Source organism: Myxocyprinus asiaticus, chromosome 21 (assembly GCF_019703515.2).
Source record: "Myxocyprinus asiaticus isolate MX2 ecotype Aquarium Trade chromosome 21, UBuf_Myxa_2, whole genome shotgun sequence".
Classification (NCBI taxonomy): domain Eukaryota; kingdom Metazoa; phylum Chordata; class Actinopteri; order Cypriniformes; family Catostomidae; genus Myxocyprinus; species Myxocyprinus asiaticus.
The window spans coordinates 1,591,909-1,611,426 of record NC_059364.1 but is presented as its reverse complement, the minus strand read 5'-3'; the positions used below and the strand labels follow the sequence as shown (position 1 = coordinate 1,611,426).

Here is a 19,518-nt window from a genome sequence, read left to right as displayed (position 1 = left end):
AATCCTGTAATGCCCTGATAGTTCTTTTAATGCAAAGCATCTTGCCTGGCATGCAACACACACACTACAGCATGCTGAATATGATATCTAGTTAATATGCGACAATTCAAAGAGACTTTAAAGATTCTCATTTGAAACAAAGCCTCCTTTGAACGCATTTCTCCGCTGTTTCTCAATTGAGACAGTGAATCTTTCATTTCACTGCTCTCTCTCTGTTTCTGTCATAGGCAAATAAATATTTCAGTTCAATTTGGCTTCAAATGCTTTTGACCTCCATCTGTGCCGACTTTCAGCTGAATACTGTAAATCCCCCCCCCCCCCCCAAAATAAATAAATACAAATAAAAAAAAATCCTTGGAGAAGGTAAAGTTGCGTAAGTATAGGTGGAATATACAGATTGTGGATTCATTATATGGTTTGAAGTTAAATATTGGAGTCTATGGAGAAATAATATATTGCATATAGTCGATATAAGTAAAAATGTATATTATGATATTCTTGACATTTGTGGTTGATAATATATATCACAATACACACATTTTTAAGGAAAGTAATTCCAAAACTTCTGATAAAAAATTATGCATTTATTTCGGTTGTTCGGTAACTCTTTACAATACGGCTGTATTTGTAAACAACATTAGTAAGCATGAACTAACAGTAAACAATGCTTTTACAGCATTTATTAATCTTGGTTAATGTTCATTTCTACATATACATTTTTAATATTACAAGTGGTGTGTATTAAGATTCGTTAATGCATTATGAACTAACATAAACAAACAATGAATTATAGAATTTTGATAAATGAAAATCAACCAATATTAATAAATACTGTAAAAATAATAGTTCATTGTTACTTAGTAACAAATATAACATTAATCTAAAGTGTTACCACAAGTTACGTTTTTAAAATTAAAACAATGTCTAAACTAATGGAAGACCTGTCTATTGCAATGAAACATCTTTATCAATAAATACTGTAACTAATTGTGTGAGATGCTGAAAAAACAGCGAGACGTGGTGTTCATCTAGTGAATGTTTAACCAGAATTATTTAGTTATTTATAAAAATGTAAAACATTGACAGATAACTCAAAATAGTCATGCAAAAGAACTAGTGCATCAGTGTGCATGTGTATGTCATGCGAGAGTGTGCATTCATGCAAAAACAATGCAAAAATTATCTAATGACTGATAATAATGGACTGCAACCTCTGATTGGACTGCACATTTTCTACCTTGCAGCGGCATTTTTCAAAACTGCGATAGAAAAGATTCTCGACTGTTTCTATCGGTTTAAACATTTCTACCAATATACTGTATCGCCCACCCATAAACAAATGAATAAACGTATAAATACAATAGTTTACAACAACTATTAAGATGTTTGCCTTGTGACATTATTTTCATTACTACTAAGCATATGTCGAGGCTCAGTAAGACCAGTTTTCAACAACAAGCAATTTGTCCGTACAAAGAGTGCAAAATTGCTGGATGAAGTCACACAATAACAGCCAATCAGAATGTATATATACAGTACAGTTTAATATCCAGTTATGTGGAGTGTGATTTTGGACCAATGAGATTTCACTTTGGACGGGGATACCCAGTGTGGAAACAGACACCAAACGACCCACAAAATGCCCTGTTGCTCGTCACAATTGGAGCTGGTTAGGAAAAACATCTCAGATTTACATTTTTGAGACGTTACAGACATTACATCAGAAATTAGCATAATTAATTCTGATTCAAAGTAATGTCCAGCATCATCCAATCACTGTCAACCATGTTAAAATAAAATGATACATTATAAATTCTGAATCTATGTACTGATTATCATTGTCACATGTCTGTCAAACATGTTGAGTGATCCAAACATCATCTGCAGCCTGAAACTGAACTTTTGATCAGATTTTAGGAGTGAATGCACTTAACTGCATAGAGAGATATAGGATGCTCCCTTGCTCCCTATTTAGTGCATTACTTAACCTCCAGTGTGCTGTCTGTCTGCACTGGTCTCAGAACAGTTTGAAATGCACCTTATTTTCATCCAAACTCCATATAAAGCCTCTCAATGTGAAAATGCACAATAAATATAGGATATCTAATGAAAACCTTGTGCTATTGTCCACTACAGTGTGCACAGTGTTTAGCAGCATGGCGTTTCATGATAAATCACTCAAATTAAAAAAATGGCCTCTCGGCTGAAATTAGAGACTCTAATCGTTTGACTCAAACAGGTTTCAATGTAAAAACTTAATTAGGCTTCTTACCAGATCTAGTTTAGTTGGCATTTTTCCCAAAGACAAATTCTGCTGTGATCGGTGACATGCTGTTTAGACACATGACTCTGTACATCGAAAGTTGAACCCTTTATTGACATCCCAGAGTGTCCTGAACTGAGATCAGTCAGTTTAAATGAAATTAAGTTATGTGTTGCGTATAGCGAAACCAAAATACAACGTCCACGCATGTGTACGCAGGGTCGTAGAAGCTTAAGAAAAAACCTCCAAACCCTTGCATTCGGTTCCATTCCGCTGTGCTGCGTCTAGATGTTCTTGAATACAAGAAAGCATGTGTCCTTTGTAAACGTCCCCTTATGTTTTTATTTTATTTATTTTTCTTTTGATTTTGGGGACATTTTAAGTGAGATTCACCCATGGGCTGCTGCTAGCAGATTTCCATCATGCTATTTGAGAGACTCTGGATTGTGGGGAGAATAGAGAGAGAGAGAGAGACAGTGAAAGAGAGACAGAGAGAGAGAGAGAGAGAGAGAGAGAGAGAGAGAGAGAGAGAGAGAGAGAGAGACAGTGAAAGAGAGAGAGATTTCAGAACCTCCTATATCCCTCCCACTCATTTGGGCTTTTTGGTCTTATATAAGCAAGAGCTGAAGATGTGGAAAAGATTCACATCCAAAACTCCAAGGCAGCAGCAAAAGAAAGAGAATATAAGATAGAAAGACAGAGAAGAAGACAAATAAAGCAAGAGGGAAAGATAAAGTCAGCAAGATATAGAAACAGCAAATCCAGTTTCCACAGGCAACAAAATTGACCCAAATCTAGCGGCTGTCACACACACATCATGTCTTTGATTATGTTGCAGTGATAGATATCTGTCTTCACTTCTCTCCCTGACACACACTCATACAGTGGCAAGAAAAAGTTTGTGAATCTATTAATTGGTCATAAAATGTGATCTCATCTTCATCAAAGTCATAAGTATAGACAAACACAATGTGCTTAAGCTAACAACATACAAACAATTATAATATTTCATGTCTTTATTGAACACATCCCATTAAACATTCACAGTGCTGTGGAAAAGTGAGAGAGTCAGGAGTTGGCAAACCTGGCATCCAATTAATGATACGAGACTGGAGGTGTGGGTTAGAGCTACTTTGACTTATAAAAAGCACTTAAACATTTTGAGTTTGCTATTCGCAAGATGCATCTGCTGACGTGGACCATGCCTCACAAAAAAGAGATCTCAGAAGACCTACGATCAAGAATTGTTGCTTTGCATAAAGCTGTAAAGGGTGACAAAGCTATCAGGAAGAGCTTAGATATTCATCTGTCCACAGTTAGACAAATTGTCTATAAATGGAGATGATTTAGTACTATATGTACTCTCTCTAGAAGTGGCCGTCCAGCCAAGATGACTCAAAGGGCACACCGCAGAATGCTCAATGAGGTAAAAAAAATAACACTAAAGTGACAGATAAAGACTTGAAGGAATCACTGGAACTGGTTAACATCTCTGTTCATGAGTCTACTATATTAAACAGGTATGGTGTTCATGGCAGGACATCATGAAGGAAGCAGCTGCTTTCCAACAAAAACATTGCTACGCACATGAAGACCATCTTGACACTCCACAACACTACTGGGAAAATGTTTTTGGACTGATGAAACTAAGGTTGAATTGTTTGGGAAGAACATGCAACACTACGTATGATGAAAAATGGCACCGCATACCAACATGAAAACATCATCCCAATGGTGAAGTACGGTGGAGGGAGCATCATGATTTGTGGCTGCTTTGCTGTTTCGGGGCCTGGACTGCTTGCCATAATCGAGGGAAAGTTGAATTCCCAAGTTTATCAAGATATCCTACAGGATAATGTCAGGTGTCTGTGCACCAGCTGAAGCTCAGTAGAAGTTGGGTGATGCAGCAGGACAATGACCCTAAACATCGAAGTAAATCCGCTACAGAATGGCTTCAAAAAAAGAAAATCCACCTTTTGGAGTGTCCCAGTCAGAGCCCAGACCTTAACCCAATAGAGATGCTGTGGAATGACCTCAAGAGAGCCGTTCACACCAGACATCCTAAGAATATATCTGAACTGAAGCAGTTCTGTAAGGAAGAATGGTCCAAAATTCCTTGGTAACGGAAATGTTTGGTTGAGGTTATTACTGCTAAAGAATGATTGACCAGTTATTAAATCCAAGGGTTCACTTACTTTTTCCACAGCACTGTGAATGTTTAATGGGATGTGTTTAATAAAGACATGAAAGATTATAATTGTCTGTGTGTTGTTAGCTTAAGCACGTTATGTTTGTATATACTTGTGAGTTTGATGAAGTTGAGCTCACAATCTATGACCAATTAATGTAGAAAACCAGCTAATTCCAAAGGGTTCACATACTTTTTCTTGCCACTTTATATGTATATATGCTTTTTTGTTTGTTTGTTTTTTTGCATTGAAACTAACTGGGCTGAACGAGTGAGATTTAGTGTTTCATGTGCAACCACAACATGTTCTCATGAAATATAAAACAGTGTGAATATGAACACTGTGCCGTTATACGGGTATGAATGTCACAAACAAGATCACAGAAAAAAAAACAAAAAAAAAAACACGTTAGCTTGTTGCCAGAGCAACACTTTCGGAAAGTTTAAGATGGAAAATGGAGCATGCAGGAATTTTCTTACAGCTCTCCAGTTGCAATGTGCATGTCTGTTTGTCCATGGGGTATTTGGTGAGATCCATATTACAGGCGACAGTAGTCGTGATTCTACAGGAAAAACACAGATGGACAGATTAAACATAGTTAAGCCCATACGTAAACAGACTTGATTAAATATCTTCAGTACGCCACATTCGCTTTAGATAAAAACTTCTGCTAATTGAAAAAAAAAAAAAAACATCTGTGCACATCTCACCGGAGTGCATACAGAACTGTTCCATTGGGAAAGATCCGGATCAGTCGGTTCTCTACTGTGATGTCATGGAGGAAGGACTTCTTAGAGTCCACGATGAAGGTGTCTGGAACCCACAGCAGTTCCACGAGTCGCCCGTCCAAACTCAAACTCTTATTGCCTTCAAACACCAGCCTCTCGTCTGTCCAGCGCTGCCGCAGGAAGATCGTAGCTGTGTAGTCCTGTGTACAACATCCAGCCCATGAACAACAGAGATTGCTTGATAATGACTCAAGCGACAAACATAACTAGATTTCTATATTAGATGGCAATTAAAATTCTGTAAAATATTTAAACACTAAATTTACCTCTAAATGTTTTTGTAAAATGTTTAAGAATAAAAAAAGTGGGGGGCCTGGGTATCTCAGCGAGTATTGACACTGACTATCACCCCTGGAGTCACGAGTTTGAATCCAGGGTGTGCTGAGTGACTCCAGCCAGGTCTCCTAAGCAACCAAATTGGCCCGGTTGCTAGGGAGGGTAGAGTCACATGGGGTAACCTCCTCGTGGTCGCTATAATGTGGTTCTCGCTCTCGGTGGGGCGCGTGGTGAGTTGTGCGTGGATGCCGCAGAGGCCTCCACATGCGCACATACTGTTTACATCTTGTGGCTATACTTTTGAAACAGTGAGTATTTGGCCTCATTCACTTCCATTGTAAGTGTCTCACTGTAACACCCACTAAAAACACACGAGTCCCGCTAAAACACGCATGAGTCCCACTAAAAACACACGAGTCCCACTAAAACACGCATGAGTCCCACTAAAAACACACGAGTCCCACTAAAAACACGCATGAGTCCCTCTAAAAACACGCATGATTCCCGCTAAAAACATACAAGTCCCGCTAAAACATGCATGAGTCCCACTAAAAACACACGAGTCCCGCTAAAACACGCATGAGTCCCACTAAAAACACACGAGTCCCGCTAAAACACGCATGAGTCCCACTAAAAACACACGAGTCCCACTAAAACACGCATGAGTCCCACTAAAAACACACGAGTCCCACTAAAAACACGCATGAGTCCCTCTAAAAACACGCATGATTCCCGCTAAAAACATACAAGTCCCGCTAAAACACGCATGAGTCCCACTAAAAACACACGAATCCCGCTAAAACACGCATGAGTCCCACTAAAAACACACGAGTCCCACTAAAAACACACGAGTCCCGCTAAAACACGCATGAGTCCCACTAAAAACACACGAGTCCCGCTAAAACACGCATGAGTCCCACTAAAAACACACAAGTCCCACTAAAAACACACGAGTCCCGCTAAAACACGCACGAGTCCCACTAAAAAGACACATGAGTCCCACTTAAAACACATGAGTCCCACTAAAAACAAGCATGAGTCCCTCTAAAAACACGCATGATTCCCGCTAAAAACATACGAGTCCCGCTAAAACACGCATGAGTCCCACTAAAAAGACACACGAGTCCCACTAAAAACGCGCATGAGTCCCACTAAAAACACACAAGTCCCATTAAAAACATGCATAAGTCCCGCTAAAAACAGAACAGCCCATCACACATTTATTCTGAAGCGCACAGACCATGTTTATGTCTTTTATCGCAGCCCATTACAATTTTATAATCACATATGACCATATTGACATTTTGGTGTTATTTTGATTAATTGTGCTGTCCAGAAGAACAGTAAAGTTAGTCTACTGATGCACTTTTTATGAAACTTAATGGCCAAATAAAAAGCACATTAAAATCATTGCGATATTCACGATATTGCTTAATTTGACATCGTCAGCCAAATTAATGCGATAATATCGTGAATATTCGATATATCGCCTATCCCTAGTTCTGAGTGGTTTATAGAGCATTGCTATGTGGAAGCTAGGCAGTTCAATGATTTAAGGGAACTGTTTATGTCTGTATAGCACAGACTGTGCAGGACATGTAACATGCTAAATCACAAACCTTTAATATGAACAACAGTAACAATGCTCACTAATGAACACTCTTGACCATTCCTGTAATTGCATAAACCGTTAACATGTATAAAACATTTTCATTATGATGCATGTGGTTGTATAGTGTTTCTCACCATGTTGATTTCTGATATCGTATCGATGCTGGCGATGTCCAAACTCATGCCTACTGTAACAGGACCATCTATAGGAAAAAGAGGGAGAAATTAATGTAAATATAATTTAAATTTCAACAATGCAATTACATAATAAATGCAACACATGATTATTCTGATCATTTTTGTTTGCTTCAGATCAGAGTAGAAATACAGTGGTTTAAATTGGGATACAGTGTTGGGGAGTAGCAAACTACTGATGCTACTAACTAAACAACGTTGTCCAGTAGTATGACAGTAGCTCAGCTGTTTTCAATGCAATGCCTTTTTTCCAGAAACAAGCTTTTTGTGTGTGTTTAGCAGCAGTAAAATGTGACAAAGTCCACAAAAAACAAAATGCAACCAGGATCATGCAAAGACGCAAATTATACATCATCAATAGTGGTTCATTTTCGTTCACTTTCACTTAGTTTATACCAATTGTGAACCGTACTGGAGTTCAGAAAACCGCTTTAACACCACCGAACGCACCAAACTCTGACATCAAATGGACTCAGGACTGAACCAAATGCTCTAGGTAAATACAATTCGTGAAAGCGGCCTTAGTGACTCATTTGATAATTTGATATTTATTGATATTTATACTGTAGATAAGATATTGCCCCCTTAAAAAGCTTCAATGTAGTTACCTACTTTATTAGTACCTTGCAGTGTGGCTACTACTCTTTCAAATGGGTAGTTTGATTGTTGTAGTCATAGCAACTCATAATTTAAAGTAGCTTCCACTAAACTGTTCTGTTCAGGATGAGGAGTCGAGAATGAAGTGATGTTGTGGTAGAGACATTGAAAGTTTTAAGATGTTGAATGAAGGAATGCATCAGGTGTGATTTTGGAAATACAGTGTACATCTTCCTCGACCATCCCGAGAAGACAGACAGAGACCAGACTGACTGAATAAACTACAGAAAACAGTACTGTGTCTAACACATCAATAATTTACAACAAGAGCAACAGGAGACAGAACAGGTGTACTGAAGATAGAAAGAGAAAGCACTGGAGTTATTGAGTTTGTCTGACCTTGCGTCAGCTTTGTGTATATATTACTCCGTTTATTTCTTAAAGTCAACATGAAATCAGAAATCGTTCTATTTAACCTTCTTAACACATGTTCTTGGCCTTAATGTGCATGATTCATCAAAGAAGAGAAAAATATTTGTCTTTATTGTCTTTGTCCAAAATGTAATAACATGTGCCACCTCTGAAACAACTTTCCTTTCGGCTGATGTCATCAAGCCATAGGGATGGGAATCTTAATAAAGTGTGAGTATACGGTTGTGTGCATCTTCGTGATTTCTGAGCGGCTTTCACTTCCTTTATTACTGCAGATAACACTGTAGCTAAAAGGAGCTTCATCACATTTAAAAAAGATCCTGCTAACCAACAGTCGTTGGTGTGATGGGAAATAAAGGGACAGGGTTGCATTCGATGCAGTCTCAAGGGCCTTCAAATTCCCATTCAAACAGGAATCGTGTTATCCATATGTGCCAGTGGGATGTGAATATATAAGTGAGTATGGGGATGTAGTGGGATGTGAGTATAATGAAGCTCCTTCAATCAATACGTTTTCAAAGGAAAATGTAAAGGACTAAAGCACCATTTGCCCTTCTCATGCGGGCATACTGCACATACTGTATAGACAGGCACTGACATGAACACACTAATCGTTTTTTGAATACCCGCAGCATATGGATTTGTGCTTGTATTCCGGTTTCGCTTACTGTCAAAAAACGGCCTGAGGTATTTGTTGTATCCCTTCATCAGCTTCTGAATAGTTGGAGGAAGAATCTCTCCTTCTTTCACCTCCGCACTGAGCAGAGAGTTTTCCAGAATCCTAAAAGAGAGAAGAGAATGAGGAACATGAAACAAGAGAACAAAATGATTTCAGGGCAGATCGCTGATAACAGAGCAGTTTAAAGATCCCACAACATCTTTAAATTAGGAGAGAGAGAGAGAAAGAGAGAGACAGGCTGTGGGAAGAGAGAGTAAGCAGCTGATTTTCATAATTGGATTACTTTGATCCCGTCAGTGTGGCGGACATGAAATGTACCATAAGCACAGGTGTTTCATCGCCATTCCGTTTCGGTGAAAGACAACATAAAATGACAATTTTACCTTCAGCAGATTCGGATCCATGTCTACAGATTTCCAGCTAAATTAAAAGTGTGTATGAGACAGTTCTGTGAGTGTGAATCAGTACAGTAAAGGTTAAAGCACTGAGGCATTCAAGATTTGGACAGTTTTGAAGGGATATTAATTCTGAACACTTCCCTCATGAATGTTCCTGGGCATATAAGGACACTCGTTGAAAAACCGCAACGCTCAACATGACGGCTGTAAGAAAGGAAGTTCAGTCTTTCAGTTAAAAGAGAGTGAATCACTTTGGCAAAAGCATCAATTACAGTAGTCTTTGGATATTGCTGATACTGATAACTAAGGTGGTGTGATTATACAGTGGCAAGAAAAAGTATGTGAACCTTTTGGAATTAGCTGGTTTTCACCCCCTATCATGATGCTCCCTCCACCGTACTTCAAGTCTTTATCTGTCACTCTAGGGTTCTTTTTTACCTCTTTGAGCATTCTGCAGTGTGTCGTTTGAGTCATCTTGGCTGGACGGCCACTTCTAGAGAGAGTACCTACAGTACTAAATTTGTCAAACTGTGGACAGATGAATATCTAAGCTCTTCAAGGTAACTTTGTAACCTTTTCCAACAGGTGTGAAAAACACAACCCGGTCATGTCATCCCAATTTGTTGGGCTGCACAATTAATCAAATAAATGATAGAGATTACAATTACAGCCATCACAAACTAATTGTAAAATATATCTATATGACTTAAAATGATGGAGCAGGTCACATACTGTATATAGATTTTTTAAAACCATCGGCCAATTAATCAGTTAATAGCGGTCTTTCTTGTGTATCTGGCTTCTGAACAACCATCTAAATTGAGCGACTGAGTAACTGAGTAATTTGGCGACAAAAAATAGCTATTTGGCTCCTTAATATTTCAGCTTAGGAGTCATTGGCTCCACGTCATTTTTTTAGCCTGGAGCTTTGCGTTCTCAGCTTGATTTAGATGTGTAGCCGACATAAAGACTATGGCATCAGATGCCCCTGACAAAATAAGTATTTTAATGTAAACTCTACTTATTGAAATTAATTGCAATTACAAAATCAAGGCTTTTTTTTTTTTTTTTTTTTTCATGCATTTTGCATAAATAAAATGAAGCATTTTGTATTTTTTCCAGGATTTTTTCCAGGTCATTAAGATTTTTTTCCATTGTCAACACACTGCAAAAAATAAATAAATAAAAAAAATTTACTAAGTATTTTTGTCATATATTTCCCTGTACACATCCTTAAAACAAGAAAACAATCATGGAGAAACAGAATGCCATAAAATATTAAGTCTTGTTTACAAAGAAATCAAAAAAAATAAATAAAAATAAATCAGTAAATTAAATTGTATTAAAGGTTTATTTTTCATCCCATTGACAATTTTATTTATTTTTTATTTTTATTTTTCATTTTTTTGCAATAAGTATAAAAGTTACTTAATTTTGTTAGATTTTTCTAAAAATAAGCTTCTCAAGTATTTTGTTTTAAGAACGTTTCGATACTTTTACTGCAAAACAAGACAAAAATACTCAGCAAGAAAATTATTCTTTGCAGTGTAGCACATTAACCTATGGATCCCCTTAGAGGACAGGGCGGGAATTGTTTTTCTGAAATAGTTTGCATTCCCTCACAATAGTTTTATGTGCACTCGCAATAGTTTGTGTCTGCAATAGTTGTGTACTTTCATAACCTCTGTTCCCTGATGGAGGGAACGAGACGTTGTATCCCCCTTGCCACTGAACTACCCGCTGAAATGTCCGGGACCTGGTCTCGGCTCCTCAGCACAAAACCAGAATGAGTGGTTGCATACCAGCTCATTTTATACCCGTATGTCCGGGGGAGTGGCATGCAAATACCACTCGCCAATTCTCATTGGCTTTTTTTCGAAAAAGCAGAGGTGTTTGGGGCTCCCAAGAGTTACCCCTAGTGTCACTACATCGACACAATGTCTCGTTCCCTCCATCAGGGAACGTAGATTACGAAAGTTACCAGGACGTTATACATCCACTTCAACATTCAATTCCATTCTGAACATCAGAGGTCTTATGAGGTCACTATCAGATGAAATTGAGACGTTTCTATTTGCAAATATGAGTTTGGAATAAGATGATGGACAATGTTAACCACATTGTTGATGGATGCATCTATATTTGCATAGAAATAAGCCTTTAAAGTCTCTCAGCACCCCTCTCCTTATACTATGTGAAAAGTAACTTAAACTTTTTTAAAAAAGTAAAAAACTTTTATTTGAAAAATGTAAGTTTAATACTAGGTTTCAGACAAGAGAACACTTAATGAAAGCAATTAGAGAGAATGAGATGGTTTTAGACGTTGTCAAAACAACCTTGACATTTGCAGTATGCCATAATCTTCAGCAGGTGATAAAAGCCTTTGCTGTTGTGCCACCCTCCTTGGGAATAAATAACTGCCCACTACTGGGATTCTACTGTCTTCTTGGCTTAAAACATATCTTTTAGCCAGTGCTTCAGTTGTGGAATGGGGAGTAAGGACCAGCCCAGAGGAATATTTAACTGCTCAGAGAAGAGACTTATATATGCACAGCTCTGGAAAAAATGAAGAGACTGCAAAATGATCAGTTTCTCTGGATTTACTATTTATAGGTACCTGTAGTACTGCAATACTGGAGACGGTGGCTATGATATATATACTGTATATATATATATATATATTAGGGATGTCCCGATATATGCTGGTATCAGAATCGGGTCGATACCACGCTCATGTACTGATACTCGTGCTCGTAAAAATGCTTCGATACGAAAAACCGATACCATCTGACGTACGAATGTCATTATGTTCAGCATACATATTAAAATCATGCTATGTCCTTGTGAGATTATTAAACAGCAAAAGCTGCGATTTAATGTGATAAATATATCGTTTGCATGTGCTGCGCTTTAAATATTTTACAACAGTGTTGTGCAGACATAAAGACACAAAGTGCTCATACATTTAGAGATCCTTGGTTCATTTACAGAAATCACCATCATGAGCATCACGCGCCTTGTTTATAGCAGATGACAGCAGGCAGAGCGCTAATTCACTTTCTAACGTGAGTCATATACAGACTACACATTTATTTAATTAAACAGCAGCCTTTTGTGGTTTAATAATCACTTTGAGTCATGTAGTGACCGGCTGTTCTGGAGTGGGAAGCTGCCATCATAACGTCAATGCTCCTTGGTCATAACAATACAGAAACAAATTAAAAGCTCAATTTAAAGGCAAAAAAGTACAACAGAAATAGACCACTACTGTATAGTTATTGCAAAGTCACTGTAATACTACTACTATTAATAATAATAATAATAAATCAATAGTAATTGCATTATATTTAAGCAATATCTCACATCTGTGCTCTGTTATGCAGCACTTTATTTGATACAAATAATACAATATCATGTTGGAAATGAATTGTTATACTTTCATTTGAAGTTGCAATGAATTTATTTATTTAAACACCATTTTGAGGATAAAATAAATAAACTGTTGATATGATATGGATCAGAAAAAACAAACAAAAAAAAACAGGTATCGGACTCAGTATCGGTACTCATATTCGCTCCCAAATAATTGATATTGGGACATCCCTAATATATATATATATATAAAGTTAAAAAGTTTTTTGACTCCTAATTTGACATTATTACTTTTTAACATATGCAATGCATACATTCCAAAAAATATTTTAGCCTATTTTTAGGATTTATGCATTTTAGTTTCAAAAATAAAAATTCCATTAAATTCAATTGTGTAATTATTAACAAAACATTTAATTAATAAAATGTTAAATATTTGTACTATTATTATTATTATTATTATTATTATTATTGTGTAAAAATTAAACTAAATTGAATTTGATGGAACGATGTTATGAAATTGAAATGCACAATTATTTAAATAATTTTTTTGTATGCGTTGGATATCATAAGAATCATTCAGATTATTTTATTCTATTGACCGCCATAGTTTCTCCTCACCACTGTTGCCTTTAGCTTTCTCAATAGGGTTGTAAGAAAATATTCTCTATAAAGCTGCTTTGGGATGATATTTTTTGTGAAAAGCACTATACAAATAAATTTGCATTAAATTGAACATTTCTCTCCTGGTGTTTATAAATTAACCATTAATTGTGGGTAGAAAAAATATATGACAATTTTATATGTTTTCTTTTAGCTTTAGTAACATGATAATATTAACAGCAGTTATTTAATTTAGCAAACAACATGATGTCTTTATTTTATCACGCTTACTATTTCTCTCACACAGTATAAATGGGTCTACATGCATGAAAATATACAGCTGTCTTTATATTTTTAGAAGAAACAGGGCCAGCGTTTCAGAAGGTTTAAAAGCAGATTTTTCTTGTTAAAGCTCTGACATGAATTCTTCTTTAAAAATTATGTTATTTGAGCTGTAAAGTCTAAACCAACTTTCCTTGAAAGGTGGCAGAACGAGAGAGCATTGATAATCCACATCTGACCTGAATGTGTGTCACAAAGACAGGCATGTAAAATAGAGCAACGTTCTTCTCACATCATTTGTCTCTTTCATCCTGTTCTGCCTCTCGGCCTTCTTGTTTTGTCTTTTAATCATTCTCTGGATTACTTTTTTCACCTAACAGGCTGGTTTGATATCTGAGGTGTTAAGGAGGTCATGAGCTAGAACATAATGACACAATGACAACCCTCTCAAAGCACCATAATCTCTCTGAAGCACCTGTGACAGATAGAGACATTATCTTTACACATGCAGAAACCTATAAAACATGGTAACTTATGCATTGGCATATGCACAAATGCAAAGCTTACTTTAAAGTAGATTGGCTCAGTCTACACTATTTATTCTTCTCAATACAATTGCAGTCACCATCTACACCAGACATGGGCAGTTATCTTGCATGCTCAGGGTTGCCAGATAAGAGATGCAAACCCAACAATTAGAGATTTATACTTGCGCATATTGAAAAGATTCCGCCTAATGTTATACTTAGAGTCTAGCTCTCCTTTTCAAAGTGTGATACGGCCAATCCGTGTCCAAACTTAAGGCTGCTTGTGCTATGTTTGCGAGCAAACCTTCTCAGTGATGAACTTGAATAAAATCCAAATGTACAGTAGATCTCGGCCTCACTGACACGCGAGCAAAAGCAAGCGAGAGACAAAAACGTATTTTTCCCTCGCACCTGTATTTTAATTTAACTCTTGCAGTACTCATTTATCATAGTCATGCAGTCTGTTTTATTCAGTTGTGTACTGAATGGAAAGCCATTAGACCCACATCAATACCCTTTTAACGCATAAACGGGTAATGTTTTGAGAATAAGTAAACTGGCTTTAAAGTAAAGTGTTAGAATTGATTTATTTTTTACACAAACATATCGATTTGCTTCAGAAGACATTGATTGGTCAACTGGAGTCATGTGGATTACTTTTATGCTGCCTAAATCTGCCTTTTAGACCATCAAACAGCCTGATGACACCTGTTCACTTCCATTGTATGGACAAACAGACCTGAAATGTGCTTATAAAAATCTTCACTCCGGTTCTGCTGAAGACGGCAAGTCATACGCATCTGGGATAGCTTAAAGGTGAGTAAATCATGAGAGAATATTAATGTTAATTCCACTTGACCTGATTTCATTCGAATAACCGCATCCTAGGATTAATCGTTATAGAAATGGACAATCCTCATATCCATCTATGTCACAGCAGCATCTGAGTCTCATTACAGCGTTGGGAACAACAGTGGGACGTGGGGTACATGACCTTAGATATCATGTCCAAACAACTGTGTGCTCACATCTGGAACAACATCAGGCGGTCATATCATGAGACTGTTATTCTTATTTTTACAAGAAGAACTTAATTTACACTTTGGGAGCGAAACACTTTTTTACAAAATGCTTAAAAGTTTAGAATGTCTGAAGTGCTTCATGTACTTTGTTACAGCAAAACTGCAATAGAGACTTCATCATCTTTACTTCAAGATCGATGTGTGTCCATTTTTATCTTACGAAAGTACATTTTCACTATCATCATATTTTTGTTATAGCTTATAATAAAACATCGTCAAATCACACTGGCATTCATTAAGGCAGGGGTCAACAATATTATTAAGGCAGATTTTTTACAAAAGGTTTAAATGTGTTTTAGGACAAATGCAATTTTCATGAAAGTCAGGCCGTTTTGAATGTCATAAATTTATGCAATTTATTAATTACAATATCTTTTGGCCAAAACATTGTTTTGATATTTATGTGCATTACCTTTTTCATTTTTGCTGTTTCCTAAATCATGATTGCTTTACTTTTAACGTTTTGCTGAAAAGCCTTTAATAGGCTGTTTAAGACAGGTGTAGGTGTAATTAAAGGTGTACATTTTGTTTTGCTGGTGGTGGTAGTTGGTGACAACCCCATATAGCGTGAAAACATGCCCCGCTATAAGGGCAAGTTGTCACAAAAACTCCATCTTTTTCTGATATACTCAGGGCGTGCGCCAATATGGCTATCGCTTTTTCTAGGCTACAGTGGAGTATAATTAGGGCTTCAAGCACGAAATGCTGAAACACTAATAAAATTGCTCAGATTTGTATTTTTTTATTATTCTTCTGCCCTAAAACTGATCGTGCAGATCAAACCGTAAAGCCTAGAGACTTGCAACTTTGGGGAACGGTGGTACTCCAGCTGGCTACACATGCGCACGTTCTCGCCCCGATTGGTCTATAGGTGGTGCTGAAGAAAAGGCAAACGCGTTTTGAGGCAGAACTCCTAAACCGTATATCGTACACTCATCTCCAATTTGCGATTTTTCGTAAAACCTACTTTTGCAAACTAGTCCTAGGCCGTTCTTCCGATCGGTACCAAACCAATGCAGAAATGTTCTCTGGAGTCACATTATCAGTACTTATCAAAAAAGTTTGAACTTTTGATTGATCGTTACAATGGTACGCCAAACGTAAAAAGAATCAGTGGCCACTTTTACGCAAATGGCTATAACTCTTGAACAGTTTTAGATATTTTCACAAATCTTGGGAAACTTATGTATGGGGTCATTCTGAGGACACAAGAAATTTTCTTTGCACCTCTGGCATTTAGTGGCGCTATAAAAATGAAAAACCTAAAAATGTCTGTAACTAAGGAGCCACTGGTGTGATTGACCTGTAATTTTGCATGCAGTGTCTTTGTTAAGCAGCTTTTAGACAAGGTTAACAAAGGCCGATTGGAAGGAGATTTGGTGGGCATATTTGACTCTTGGTCCTAGAGGTCTGTGCAAAATTTGAAAAAAAACAATGGCCACCGGGAGGCGCTATCGCATTTTACATGCGTTTAAATTGCTGAATATTAAGAGGTGTGTCACACAAACACACGTTAGGCATATCATATGATAGATCTCCACTTTCTGAACAACTTTGCCTCAAGGACCATTGGTATCAATCGAATCATTCGTTAAATGTTTGAGATTACTTAAAAAGAACTACTTTTGCGAACTAGTCCCAGGTTTTTTTTTTTTTAATTTAATTTAATTTAATTTAATTTATTTTTTATGTGACATCAACAAAACCTGTACAGGAAGAATCTTTGGACAGCCTAGATCAATAATTATAAAAAAAAAAAAAAAAAAGTTGAACTTTTTATTTGGCATGGTTATAACAGGGTAATTTAAACATATGGGTGTGGCCTAGATTACGCAAAATTCAATAGGCTAAGTCCCACACGAAAAGTTCTATTTTCATCAAACTTTGTACGCATATGCGAGATATCATTTTGAAGAAGCATGCAAAATTTGGTGGAGATCGGACAATAGGTGGCATTATAACAGTTATGAATATTTATGCTATCGCGTTTTACATGATGGTTGTATATTCTGCAATGTTTCACACTGACACAAATTATTCATATCAAATGATAGATCTCCTCATTCTAAACAACTTTGCCTCATGAACCATAGGTATCAATTAATTAAATATTTTAGATTATAATATATATACAGGTGCATCTCAATAAATTAGAATGTCGTGGAAAAGTTCATTTATTTCAGTAATTCAACTCAAATTGTGAAACTTGTGTATTAAATAAATTCAATGCACACAGACTGAAGTAGTTTAAGTCTTTGGTTCTTTTAATTGTGATGATTTTGGCTCACATTTAACAAAAACCCACCAATTCACTATCTCAAAAAATTAGAATATTTTGACATGCCAATCAGCTAATCAACTCAAAACACCTGCAAAGGTTTCCTGAGCCTTCAAAATGGTCTCTCAGTTTGGTTCACTAGGCTACACAATCATGGGGAAGACTGCTGATCTGACAGTTGTCCAGAAGACAATCATTGACACCCTTCACAAGGAGGGTAAGCCACAAACATTCATTGCCAAAGAAGCTGGCTGTTCACAGAGTGCTGTATCCAAGCATGTTAACAGAAAGTTGAGTGGAAGGAAAAAGTGTGGAAGAAAAAGATGCACAACCAACCGAGAGAACCGCAGCCTTATGAGGATTGTCAAGCAAAATCGATTCAAGAATTTGGGTGAACTTCACAAGGAATGGACTGAGGCTGGGGTCAAGGCATCAAGAGCCACCACACACAGACGTGTCAAGGAATTTGGCTACAGCTGTCGTATTCCTCTTGTTAAGCCACTCCTGAACCACAGACAACGTCAGAGGCGTCTTACCTGGGCTAAGGAGAAGAAGAACTGGACTGTTGCCCAGTGGTCCAAAGTCCTCTTTTCAGATGAGAGCAAGTTTTGTATTTCATTTGGAAACCAAGGTCCTAGAGTCTGGAGGAAGGGTGGAGAAGCTCATAGCCCAAGTTGCTTGAAGTCCAGTGTTAAGTTTCCACAGTCTGTGATGATTTGGGGTGCAATGTCATCTGCTGGTGTTGGTCCATTGTGTTTTTTGAAAACCAAAGTCACTGCACCCGTTTACCAAGAAATTTTGGAGCACTTCATGCTTCTTCTGCTGACCAGCTTTTTAAAGATGCTGATTTCATTTTCCAGCAGGATTTGGCACCTGCCCACACTGCCAAAAGCACCAAAAGTTGGTTAAATGACCATGGTGTTGGTGTGCTTGACTGGCCAGCAAACTCACCAGACCTGAACCCCATAGAGAATCTATGGGGTATTGTCAAGAGGAAAATGAGAAACAAGAGACCAAAAAATGCAGATGAGTTGAAGGCCACTGTCAAAGAAACCTGGGCTTCCATACCACCTCAGCAGTGCCACAAACTGATCACCTCCATGCCACGCCGAATTGAGGCAGTAATTAAAGCAAAAGGAGCCCCTACCAAGTATTGAGTACATATACAGTAAATGAACATACTTTCCAGAAGGCCAACAATTCACTTAAAATGTTTTTTTTATTGGTCTTATGATGTATTCTAATTTGTTGAGATAGTGAATTGGTGGGTTTTTGTTAAATGTGAGCCAAAATCATCACAATTAAAAGAACCAAAGACTTAAACTACTTCAGTCTGTGTGCATTGAATTTATTTAATACATGAGTTTCACAATTTGAGTTGAATTACTGAAATAAATGAACATTTCCACGACATTCTAATTTATTGAGATGCACCTGTATATATATATATATATTAGGGAACTTGTCCTAGGTTGTCCACTCAACCTCGACAAAACCAGTTTAGTACAATTCTCTGAACTTTTAGATAAATAATTATTTAAAAAAAAAATAAAAAAAATAATATTTTTTTTTTTTTTTTTTTTTAGAATGGCTATAATAGGGTAATTTAAACATACGGGTGTGGCTTAGTTTACTCAAAAGCCAATCACTCCTAAACAAAGGCTCTGATTGAAATCAAATTAAGTAAACAAACTAAAGGTGGTTCCAAAAAGCATGCAAAATTTAGTGTGGATTGGACAATAGGTGGTGCTATAACAGTCAGACATTTAAAAAAAAACAAAAAAACAACACTAAATCTCTATGGTTGTTTACCTGTGAGTGGTAAACATTATATTGCTTTATCTCTATTGTAGGTGATTACGGGCTATCAGAATCATTCTTAAAATCTTGTAGCAAGACCTAATGCTGCTTGAACCCCGGTAATTGCTGCTTGAAGCTATATTCTA

General features: G+C 37.0%; 2 protein-coding genes across 2 annotated transcripts in view; both read right to left on the bottom strand.

Moving 5' to 3' along the window:
* LOC127411949 (gamma-aminobutyric acid receptor subunit pi-like) overlaps window positions 1–19,518 on the bottom strand; it is a 60,638-nt gene that overhangs the window by 9,619 nt on the left and 31,501 nt on the right. Inside the window, exons 2-5 of the mRNA XM_051647908.1 lie at window positions 9,020–9,132; window positions 7,263–7,330; window positions 5,163–5,380; window positions 4,932–5,014 (exon numbers count right to left, since the gene is read on the bottom strand). Coding sequence (XP_051503868.1) covers window positions 4,932–5,014; window positions 5,163–5,380; window positions 7,263–7,330; window positions 9,020–9,132 — 482 coding nt within the window. The remainder of the gene's footprint in view (window positions 1–4,931; window positions 5,015–5,162; window positions 5,381–7,262; window positions 7,331–9,019; window positions 9,133–19,518) is intronic.
* Window positions 5,594–19,518, bottom strand: part of LOC127411940 (serum response factor-like) — an 896,621-nt gene continuing 882,696 nt past the window's right edge. Inside the window, exon 9 of the transcript XR_007892368.1 lies at window positions 5,594–5,698. The gene's annotated coding sequence lies outside the window, so the exon portion shown is untranslated. The remainder of the gene's footprint in view (window positions 5,699–19,518) is intronic.